This window comes from Brassica napus, chromosome C5 (assembly GCF_020379485.1).
Source record: "Brassica napus cultivar Da-Ae chromosome C5, Da-Ae, whole genome shotgun sequence".
NCBI classification, from domain to species: domain Eukaryota; kingdom Viridiplantae; phylum Streptophyta; class Magnoliopsida; order Brassicales; family Brassicaceae; genus Brassica; species Brassica napus.
In genome coordinates this window covers 5,406,878-5,419,070 of record NC_063448.1, presented here as the reverse complement: position 1 = coordinate 5,419,070, position 12,193 = coordinate 5,406,878, and the positions used below count along the sequence as shown (strand labels likewise).

The 12,193-nt window shown below is 37.6% G+C and overlaps 1 protein-coding gene across 1 annotated transcript; it reads left to right on the top strand.

The window, feature by feature from the left end:
• The first annotated feature begins 2,283 nt into the window (after positions 1–2,283).
• LOC106397713 (cytochrome P450 71B7-like) lies at positions 2,284–4,145 on the top strand. Its single transcript, XM_013838333.3, has 2 exons — positions 2,284–3,253; positions 3,417–4,145. Exons 1-2 carry the CDS (start codon positions 2,351–2,353, stop codon positions 4,035–4,037), a joined length of 1,524 nt encoding a protein of 507 aa, XP_013693787.2. The 5' UTR covers positions 2,284–2,350; the 3' UTR covers positions 4,038–4,145.
• Positions 4,146–12,193: the final 8,048 nt, after the last annotated feature.

Genomic DNA, 12,193 nt, shown 5'->3' with positions numbered 1-12,193 from the left:
AATGAGACACTTTGAACTTTTATTTGTCACAATAGGACTTCTGATATTTAGGCCAATTTTGGACAATTTTTACCATTCTTTTATGGTTAAAATAGTAAACTGAATTTTAAAAATGTTAAAAAAATATGAAAACTATTGGAAACATAAGTATGACAATATATATGTTTAAAAGTTTTTTTTTTAAAAGTGGAATCATATTTTATTTTATCTTCTAGCTACAGTTAGAATACTTATTCTGGTCATCTACTTAGTCTAGAAATCATATACTAAGTTTTATACATAGATATATCTTGGGTATACAACGTAAACTAGCATTTCTTATATATTCTAACCAAGCTATATTTCGAAACGTTATAATCAAGAAAGGTGTCTTCAGTATACCTACAGCTTGATAACGATATATAGCTACAACTCAATAATATACATTATCTAGATTATGTGCCATAACATGTTCTTCCTTTTACCTTATGTGACGCTTAAAGGAATAATATGTTTCCCACCTACTCTACTGTATTCTGCATAAGGTAATATACATATTCTAGGCAAATCCGAAAAATATGGAAACTTTCATATTCGGTTAAAGATGTACTTTCCTAATTCTACACGAAATCTAATCTAAATCTCGCAGAGTATATTATTTCCTAAGTCAAAAAATCATCAAAATTGTTCTTTCCTCCACTCGAACCCGAGTCAAGAGAAAATTATACACACAAACCACTATACCACATATGATTCACGCTAGTTTGATACGTATTCCAGCTTATATACTAGAAAGTATAATAAAAATTTTAAAACTAATCCTGGATTGCTTCACGATTAATTTCTGAGTTTTGTATATATTGTATTTTCATATAATAGAGTCAAAAGTGAACATTTAAAGTTTAAGGTGAAATCATAAAGATATTTCCGTAAATTTAAAAGTAGTAGGGCGAACATTAAAGATATTTCCCTAAACCAAGAGTTTTGGGGCGAAATCGAGAACTAATTTTCAAAAATAAAATTTCTGGGGAAAAAATAAGAAAGAAACTAATCTCAGGGGCCAAGTGTGCAATATATTAAAATTTAGCCATGTCTGTTTCGTGGTTTGGAATGTTCGATGTGGAAGACAAATGCTCGTTCCATCTGGCTTGGTCCAAACGACGAACTGAACATTCGAGAGAACCAATCGAGCGATGCGTGAAGGTGTGGCCTGCTCGATTCAATGCTCTCGGGCTGTGACTGCTTGAACGGAGAAGACGAGCCCGTGCAGCGGCAGAGATGACACGGCAGTGGTGGTTCCGGTGAGAGAAGTTGATGGCGACCAAAAGCACGGTGAAGCGACGGTGGCTGCAACGACGGAGCTCGAGTCGATGACGAGTTTGTTGCGGATCACATGGATAATCCATGCTAACACAACATAACTAATAGAAAGAGACCGAACATCACCGTATGGCATATACGATAAGGATCTCCGGTTCTCTATAATCAATAAACGACCGCCGGTAGAATTGCCCGGAGGAAGAATGAAACCGTGCAACAAGTGCACCAGAAATATCCCGACTAGACTAACCATAACTGTTCCACGGTTAATCATCGGAGAACAACACTCATCACAGGAGGAACCAAACCCGTTTATCCTATTCAGATGCTCTGTTCTTTTTTTCTGTAACACAAAGAAGGACCAGAGGAGAAGTCAAGAGTAGAGTGGTCTGAACGGATGAAGACGTCGTTTAGGCATCAAAGCAAACCCCGATATTAATACCAAAAACCACATCTTGGACAGGATTGAAACGCTTGTGGAAAATAAGAATCAAAGGGAATGAGGAATCCGACGGCCTAAGCCGCCGGAATGTGAAAGACGGTTATAAAACGCTGGTTGTGACCTTTCGTCGATGGAGTCGCACGAGAGAGACTTTTTCCTATACGAGGTGCGTTTTATCCTGAGTTTTCGGAAGGGATGATTAACCTCCTTTTTTTTTACTTTATAAATTATATTAAGAAAATAAATTAGAATATTATATATTTTAGCATTTAATTTAAGGGTATAATTGTATTTACAGAAATTAAAGTTCTAAAAGGACAAAAAATTTAGAAAAAATATTAGAATGACAAATTCAAGTTGAAAGTGTCTCATTTTTCCAATTTTCCCAAAAATAAAAACACATTATCTTTCTAGACGATTGACCCATGTGTTAGAGTCGTAAACAGCCTTGATTAATGTAAGAGTTAAGTATACAGACAAATCAAACGATTATTCAACCTAAATAACACGTTTTCTCAAATAATTGTCTATATATATATCGGTTGATCTAAGCTCAGTTCTTCATCCAAAACACAAGAGAGGAAGTAAGAAGAAACAGAGTAGCAAACAATGTCAACGTTCATCTACTTCCTCTTTCTTTTAGCTATATTTGTACTTTCCTTCTTCATCATATCAAAGAAACACAAACCCTCAAAATGGAAACTTCCACCTGGTCCCAAGACACTTCCGATCATCGGAAACTTGCACAACATCAAAGGACAGCCTCACACGTGTTTTATAAACCTCTCCAAAACATACGGGCCAGTGATGCTTCTTCGTTTCGGATTCGTCCCCGTGGTGGTGATCTCATCTAGAGAAGGAGCAGAAGAAGCTCTCAAGACCCAAGATCTCGAATGTTGCAGCCGACCAGAAACCGTCGCGGCAAGAATGATCTCTTACAACTTCAAAGACATAGGGTTCGCTCCTTACGGTGAGGAATGGAAAGCGTTGAGGAAGCTCGTGGTCGTTGAGCTCTTGAACATGAAAAAGTTTCAGTCGTTCGGTTACATCAGAGAGGAAGAGAATAACTTGTTGGTCAAGAAACTAACGGAAGCTGCTCTGACACGTTCCCCGGTGAATTTGAAGAAGACCCTTTTCACGCTCGTTGCGAGTATTATCTGTAGGCTCGCGTTCGGGATAGATATCCACAAATGCGAGTTCGTGGACGAGGACAACGCTGCGGATCTAGTTCACAAGTTTGAGTTGCTCGTTGATGGTATTGCATTCTCTGATTTTTTCCCTGGAGTAGGTTGGATCCTCGACCGAGTTTCCGGACAGAACAAGACACTGAACAATGTTTTCTCGGAGCTAGACACTTTCTTCCAGAAGATACTCGATGCTCATCTTAAGCCTGTAAGAACCGTATCCAACAACCCTGATGTCGTTGACGTGATGGTTGGTTTGATGAAGAAACAAGAGCAAGATGGAGATTCTTTCAAGCTCACCACAGATCATTTCAAAGGAATCATCTCAGTAAGTCTTCTTGAAAACTTTTTTATTTTTTAATATCAGTAGGCTTGGGGCCGAAACCTATAATTTCTCCCAATCGAAAATCACATCATTTAATATTAGTTTCGTCCCAGCGGTTTCTTGAAAACTTTGAACTTAGGTGTATGCATTTTTTGGTATTAATTAGGACATATTTCTTGCGGGAGTAAACACAAGCGCCATCACAATGATATGGACCATGACGGAGCTGATCCGAAACCCTAATATAATGAAGAAAGTGCAACACGAGATTCGGACAACACTTGGGGACAAGAAAGAGAGACTCACAGCTGATGACCTAAACCATCTTCACTACTTGAAGCACGTGATCAAAGAGACGTTTAGGTTACATCCAGCAGCTCCACTCTTGCTACCAAGAGAGACCATGTCTGACATCAAGATCCAAGGCTTCGACATCCCCAAGAAATCCCAGATGATGATCAACGTTTACTCGATCGCACGCGATCCAAAAATCTGGTCAAACCCGGATGAGTTTAACCCTGACAGGTTTATCGAAAGTTCCGTGGATTACAAGGGACTGAACTTTGAGCTTTTACCGTTTGGTTCTGGTCGGAGAATATGTCCCGGGATGAATATGGGAATTGCTACTGTGGAGTTGGGACTGTTGAACTTGCTCTACTTCTTTGATTGGGCAGTGTCTGAAGGGAAGACTATCAAAGACATGGACGTGGAAGAAACAGGATCGCTCATTATCAGCAAGAAGTCGACTCTTGAGCTTGTTCCGCTTTTATTTAACTTAAACAAATAGTCCATAATAAGATACATGTATTTGTACTTCTGCTTCATATTTTTGAGTTTTGTAGTAATATCTTTTCTTATATTAAACATTATATCATATATCTGAAAGATTGGGTTGTCAAATCAGATTCCTCGATCTGAACATGAGGGATGAATTAATTAAGTTTGAACAAATTGTGGTGGTTAGGAGGATAACGGCAGACTTTGTCATCCCTAACCAAAACAAAACACGATCTCCTACGTCAGGCGCGTTATTATCACTCGGTAATTCAGCCGCCCACGTTATCGTCAATAGGGAAACATTATTAATAGAAAAATAGGACTTTTGGGATATATTAAGGTCTCTTTTACGATACCTTGTTAGTATAATAAACAGCTACGTACCTCATGTGCATGGTAGCTATTTTGCTCTTTGTTTTCACAGGTACTCGCTGGTAGATCGTTTGTTTGGACTAGGGTTTTATTCGATTATTCATCTTTTATGTTCGTTGAATCTTTGAAGCTTATATCCTTCCATCGCCATTTAGTGCTGATGAATAATAAGTCTTCTCCATTGGATTGTTGCATGGTATGTGATTATAAGACCATGATTAACCCGAGATTTTTAGAGTGAGGTTCTTACCGGAAGTTAAGAAACAGTTTCTTAACTTCCGTTAAGAACTCCGGCTTATGCTCTAATGTCCCAATGTGGACCCATCAAAAGAGAGAGACAAAAGACGCTACTTGGAAAGTAGAGATGTAAGGTTAACTTTTTTATAGAGATGCAAAGTTTGAAATGTAGACTAGCTAGTTAGGTGAATATTAGGTGGGTAGAGTTTAGATTTTTGTTCTGGCCTTTAAGTTCAAGTCAATCGTTGTATTTGAATTATGTCTTCACACAAGCTGCAAATCACATTTACTTGATTACCGTCTGGATCGATCTGACCATCTGACCAATCCGAGTTTAACTAATTAGCTGGTGTGACGAAGAGTATAGACAATAGGTCCACTTGCACCAACTATGCAAAAAGTACAATGAATGCATTAAAGGATAATGTCAACATTCAGTAGTCAATAACTTGTAAAATATGAAGAAGAAAATAGGCTAAACGCTCCCAAGCTCGACTATCGAGGCCCATCGTTCTACTCTTCTCTTTGGCGCCGGAGGAGCTCGAGCTCGCCGGCGTCGGGACTCTCCGTTACAACTCCGTGTTACTGCCGTCTCTCCTAGCATTTTCATAGTCTGTGTTTTCGCCTGCTGCCTCGCTCCCGTTTCGCTGTGTGCTTTCTCCGTCACCACTCATCTTGCTCGCCGTCTCATCGTCATTTCGTCTGCTCGGATCTGTGTAGCCGTTTCTCCTCTCAAGGCGTGGGTAAGAGCCAGATCTGTTCAGTCAGTGAGTAAGCTCACCGGATCTGTTCGACTCTTCGTCACCATGGCAACGCCGTCTCTGATACGAGCCAAGTCTCTTCCTCCACCATCAGATCTATCGCTCACTTCACCTACTTTGGTCTCCCGTCGCCGCGCTTCTCCAACCGGAATCTTTCGCCGACGAGATAGACCCATCACCACCGCCACCACCACACCGTGTGCTTTGCGTTTGTGCTTCTCTCCTGTTCTTATCCTCAAGCCCGGCTCTCCCTCTGTAACACCGTCTCAACCCCCATAGGACATCAAGTACTACGTGCTCAGCCCGTTCTCGACTAGACTCACCGGACTCACGACGACAGCTCCCTCCGATGATGCCTCATGCTCCGACGACGCCTCATGCTCCGACGACGCATTGGGTGCGATTATTTGCCAAACGAAAACTCTAATCTTAGTGGGCCTTATGGGCTTGGGCCTGGCCACAAGGAGTTCAGCTACCAACCTTTTTTCCAAACGATACATTTGTTTTCACTCGTGGCCATGGACATGGGCAGTGTGCATAACTAAAATCACTGAATCTATGCTTAGCACCGGTTCATCTAGCCGGCCCCTCCCTCTTGTGTATTGTCCTTCCCCAAACCCAAAGGTACTTTCGTGTGGTCTCCTACCACAATTCCCTCCGTCTGTGTCCATACGCTTTGTAGTGTCAATTTCAATTATGGAACTGGAGATGATGTTAGACCTATCCGGCTCACCGGGTGTTTCACTGAATTTTCTTTCTGATGTATATGAGATTCTCATAGTCTTTTCAGAGATCACTGATGGAGATAGAGCTGTTTGTTTACTGAACTATTTAGCTAGTTCTAGATGTTCTTTGGGCTGTTCAGCCCCCTCACAAACCCATTCGCTTGGGTGTATCAACGTCATTTACGACTATGGCAAGCTTGTTGGAGCTTTCATTTCAGGGATACAAGTGAAGATCATCCAAGGATTTCTTCACATTGAGCTAGCCTCACCCACCAACATTTCTATCTTATGTTTTAGTGTACTCTTTGTTTTTCATCTGACCGTTGAGATTAACTCCGGTTTTATCGTCTTACCGTCGAGCATTGCTCCGGTTGTAACCACTTAACTTTTAAATTTTACTATATTGCGTTGACAGAAAAAAAAAGAAGAAGAAAATATTACTGTTTTAAGTAAGTAAGACTAAATATAAAATATTCCAGTTGACAAAAAAAAGAAGAATGTACATTCTGAATGTCTAAAACTCTTACACGTCAAAGCATTAGCATAAACATTATGCTCTCTATCATCCAATCAACAATTTTTAGAAAGCATCTAGAAGATGCTAGTGCTCTTCAAATGCTCTTTGCTTAGTGTTCTCAAATGAAGTTTTTGGTATAGCATTTGCATAAAAAATTATAAAAATTAAAAATAATTATATATAATTTATTTGTTTTATTTAATAATATCCAAAAATTAAATATATATTTAAAATAAAATTATAATTTAAATATATTGAAATTTTTTAAATAATATTTCACATTTAAAATATAACTTAATTTATATAAATTTTATGATTCATTATTTTTAATAACAAAAACATAGAATAATGTATATTTATATATTTTAAATATATATTATTTAAAAATAAATAAATTATATACTATACATATTAATTTTTATGAGAATTGAATCATTTATTGTTCTACCAATCACCTTATTAAATATATAAATGAGGGCATATAGCTTCTAGCAGGGGCGAAGCCAGTGCCAACGCTATGGTGGCACAGGCACCCGTAATTTTATAAATATTAACCGTTTGGTATGCAAAAATACAAAGAAATCAGCTAGATTAGATGGTTTACTATTGTCGTGCAACCCCTTCCAGTCTCAAGTTCGATGTCCCTTTAGACCTTTATTATATTTTGCACCCACTGACAAATTATTCTGGATTCGCCCCTGGCTTCTACGACATATTGTTTCTATCCCCTATATATTAAAAGAAAAATATTACAACATTTGAGGTAGTCATGTGTCATCACCACAATGATTCTTAGAATCTATAGAGGAATAGGTTGATTCATCTCAATATATTATAAACTTTTTATTAAACTAACCATAAATTAATTATTAATATTTTTTATTCTTTCCATAAATAAAAATTACGGAATTGCCTAATATGGCTAAAGTATATATGTCAAATAATGATTTTGAATAATAAAGATTTGATAAAATTAGTGTGTCCTCTATCATTTTTTCAATTTTAACTTATTAAAATAAATTAAACAACCACATTAACCATATAATATAAATTTAGATTTTTTCGTATATGTTATATTTTGAATTTAAAAAAAAAATGGCTATAAATTATTAACACTGTTAAAAGTCTCACATTAAAATTTTCGTGAACCATGGTTTAAAATGTTTGTTATGACAAGATATAAATGATTACAAAATCATATAAATATGAAGACTCATTTAATAAATATTAAGATTAAATATATATATATATATTAATATCGTTTATATTAACTATATACCATATGAAATACATAATTATTTTAATTTTGAAATTTTCTTTGAACAATTGTGTTTTGATAAAAGCTTTGAAGAAATATTGACAATTTAATAGTTAAATTTTTAAATTTGCTTTGAATTTTTTCATAAAATTATAAATTACAAAAACTATTAAACATCACACAATGAAAATTTTTGTTATCACTGATTCAAAATTTTTGTTATAAAAATATGCAAATGATCAAAAAAAAATATGAGTAGAAGAAATTATTTAATAAATATCAATATTAAATATATACTATTTTTTTTTCCTTCAAAGATGATTATATTTATAAAGGATAACAGAGAGCTATCCGAAACCAAATTACATCCGAAGAACTAACAAACAAACAGCACTAAATCCTTAACAGGATTACTACTATACCACATCAAAATGAAACAAAACAAGCTACACAAAGATGTTAAACCTTCTCAAAAGCTACTAGACTTGAGATCCAAAAATGAGCTCCTCTAGCCACATAAGATTGAAACCACCTAGATTTCGAAGCACTATCAGCAATGAGATAGGCACATTTGTTGGAGCTTCTTGTTTCGACTTTACTTTTCCAACACCCAAACCTACACAAAAAATTCTCCAACTTATGGACGACAGAAGTATAAGAAGGCCAAGCTCTTGGTCTTTCAATGACCTTCAAAAGAACTGCATCCTCTCCAGCAATTATTAAGTTGTCTAAACGATGCTCAGCCATACATTCTAAAGTCCAGACCAGAGCTTTTTCTTTCGCTTCCTCAAGCGTTTTAACTCTCACAAAAGACTTCCTACTATGCAAAAGGGATTCACCTTCACTGTCCCTAACAATCCAAGCAACTCCCGCCACCTCAGATTTTTGTAACCACTTCATACCGAAATTACATTTAACCCAATTTTGTGGAGGTTTAGTCCACTTTCTTTCCACGAATCTCCGTGACTCCTCATCTCTTTGCTCACCCTCATTATCTAATTGCCGAGCCAAAACCCATGCAGAAACTTCCTCATGAATCTTATCAACTAATTCTACGGCCTTCAGTTCCTTTGCCTCGAAGATAAATTTGTTCCTGTTCTTCTAAATTAACCATAAAACCCAAGGGAAGCATCTCCTCGTCTCTACTGGAACTCGAATATTCTTACTCATTTGAAAGAGATAGCTGAAGTTCACAAACATCAAGTCTTGATGGAAACCATTTTGAGGAGTCGGAAAGTCAGATAATGCCCATACTTGTCTAGCCACATCACAAGTAAACAAGACATGGTTAGGAGATTCATCATGAATACCACAATACTGACAGAGCATATCAGCCTTCACTCCTCTGGTTATCAAATTGCTCGCCACAGGAATTGCATTTGATAATGTTCTCCACATGAAAGCTTGAATTTTTGGAGCAGTTAAGGAGTTCCAGATTTCTTCCTTCAATCTATTCAAAGACGGTTGCATCTCAGCCTCTTGAAACTCGTTCCTGAGAACCCATCTAGTGGCTAACCAGTTTCCTGATCTAACAGAAAAGTCACCACTTCTGTTATGCTTCCAACACCAAAAGTCTTCACAATGGACTGCTGTTTTCTTTTTAGCAATTATCTCCACATCTGCAGGGAAAATTTTTTCCTCTAAAGCCTTCATGTTCCATTCACCTGTCTCTTGAATTATAAGGTCACCCACCAATAAATCAAGATTGACTAATGGATTCTTCATCCAAGGATTCCAGCGTCCACCAAAATCACACCACGGGTCAATCCAATCTGAGCGACTTACAATTTCCTATCTCTTTTCTTAAACCTTTTTTTAGTAAAGATCTTCCATGTAGAAGGCTCCTCCATCCATATGAAGGTCTACTTCCAAGTTCAGCATCAAGGAAATCTTTATTATCAAAATATTTGCTCTTCAGAACTTGAGCAATGAGGGAATTTGGACTCTGAAGAACTTTCCACGCTTGTTTTGCAAGTAGAGCTTGATTGAAACTTTCCAAATCCTTAAAACCCAAACCACCAAGCTTTTTAGGAAGACAGAGTGTTTCCCATTTAACCCAATGGATTTTGTTTTTATGCTCAACCGAATTCCACCAGAAATTTGACATAGCACTTGTAAGATTTGCTATAGTCGTTTTCGGGAGCTTAAAACATCCCATTGCATACACAGGAAACGCCAAAGTAACCGCTTTGAGAAGTACTTCTTTTCCACCTAAAGACAGAGATCTTGCAAACCATCCAGATAATCTCTTCTTCAGCTTATCCTTTATAAAATTGAAAAGCTCCACCTTTGATCCGCTGAAGCACTCAGGAAGGCCGAGATAAGTACCAACTCCACCTTCATTATAAATTCCCAAGATATCTCTGATGTTCTCTTTAACTCCTTCATTTATCTCAGCACCAAAGGTTATAGAAGATTTTTGCAGATTTATCAGTTGTCATGTAGCCTCAGCATAAACATTCAGAATCTCTTGTAATGCTGAAGCTTGATCTGTCTCTGCCTTGCACAAGAATAAGCTATCATCAGCGAAAAACAGATGACTCACCGAAGGACCCTGATCAGAGAACTTAATCCCGTTCAATCTTCCAACATCTTCTGCTTTCCTCAATAGGTGAGACAACCCTTCCGCGCATAACACAAACAAAGCCGGAGACATTGGATCACCTTGGCGTAATCCTCTCTGAGGTAAAATAGAACCATGAGGTTGATCATTGATTAACACCGAATAGGAAACAGATGAAACACAAAACATGGTAAGCTCCACCCATTTTTGATGAAAACCCAGAGCCTTAAGCAGAGCCCTGAGATATTCCCATTCAACCATGTCGTATGCTTTAGACATATCAGATTTGACGGCCATGAACTGAGATGCTACCGGTTTAAAAGTCCTTAGACCATGAACAACTTCGTGCGCCACCAAAATATTATCCGCAATATTTCTTTCTGATACAAACGCAGATTGATTTGGTGAAACAATCAAGGGAAGCAAAGGCTGCATCCTTCTGACCATAATCTTAGCTATAACTTTATAGAAAACTGAGCACAAGCTAATGGGTCTCAGATCTGTCATTCTTGAAGGTTTAACTATTTTTGGAATGAGACAAAGATGAGTAAAGTTCCACTCCTTATCAAAGCAACCATGATCGAAGAACTCCTGAACTTCTTTTATAACATATCCTCCAATCTCATTCCAAATTTTTTGAAAGAAAAGGGCGCTCATACCGTCAGGTCCCGGTGCACTGGAAGCTTTAATAGAAAACACCGCTTGTTTAATTTCATCATCAGCAACCGAAGATAGAAGATCCTTGTTCATCTGCTCAGTCACCCTTGGAGCAAAGCCATCAAAGAAATCAGAAAAATTTGTCGGCTTTGTGGATGAGAATAATTCTTAGAAGTAATTTGTGGCTATTTCTCCTTTGGCAAAATCATCTTGAAATAACAAACCATTCTTATCTTCCAAAACGTCAACTGCATTTCGGCTTCTAGCCATTTGAACTGACGCGTGAAAAGCTTTGGTATTCATGTCTCCACATTTTAGCCATTTATCCTGGCTTCTTTGGAACCAAAAAGACTCCTCATCTCTAATAGCTTTCACCAACTCAATCTTGAGCCTCTGGATTCTAACCCGAGAAGGAAAACGACCAGATTCTTCAGCCTCCAACTCGTTCTGAATTCTCAAAATATTTGCTTTTGCATTCAGACTGAAGCTTTTCTTCCATTCACATATTATGGTTCTACAATTCCTGATCCTGGCAGCAAACCTCAAATTCGACTGCCCTCTATGACCCCTCCAGGCTTCTACAATTTTATCTCTGAAATTTGGTAATCCAAGCAAAGTTTTGTCAAACCTGAATCTTCCTTTCCTGCCCTGATGCACCTTGTTGAGATTAACCAAAACAGGTCTATGATCTGATCCTCTCTTTTCCAAGAATGATTGATTCGCATCTGGAAAAAGATCAAGCCAATCTTTATTACCGAAGCATCTGTCCAACTTGCAACTAACCCAATGATCTCCCCTACGACCACCCCAAGTGAAAGGATCACCTTGACTACTAGGTTCTTTCATCTTACAAGCCTTAATCATATCATTAAAGCATTCAAAGGTGGCATCACTTCTAGAAGGTCCTCCCATCTTCTCATGATTACCACAAATAGCATTGAAATCACCTAACATGCACCATGGACCGCTTCTTTGAACTCCCAGTCTAGTAATCTTCTCCCAAAACCATTGTCTTTTTCCTTCATTAGGTTCACCATATATGCAAGACACAAAAAAAAGTTTTGTCCCCAAACTGT

Excerpts from the sequence above, each read along its gene's own strand:
- LOC106397713 (XM_013838333.3), top strand. The coding sequence starts at position 2,351 with ATGTCAACGTTCATCTACTTCCTCTTTCTTTTAGCTATATTTGTACTT. Across the intron at positions 3,254-3,416 it reads ATTTCAAAGGAATCATCTCA|GACATATTTCTTGCGGGAGT; the intron begins GTAAGTCTTCTT and ends GGTATTAATTAG.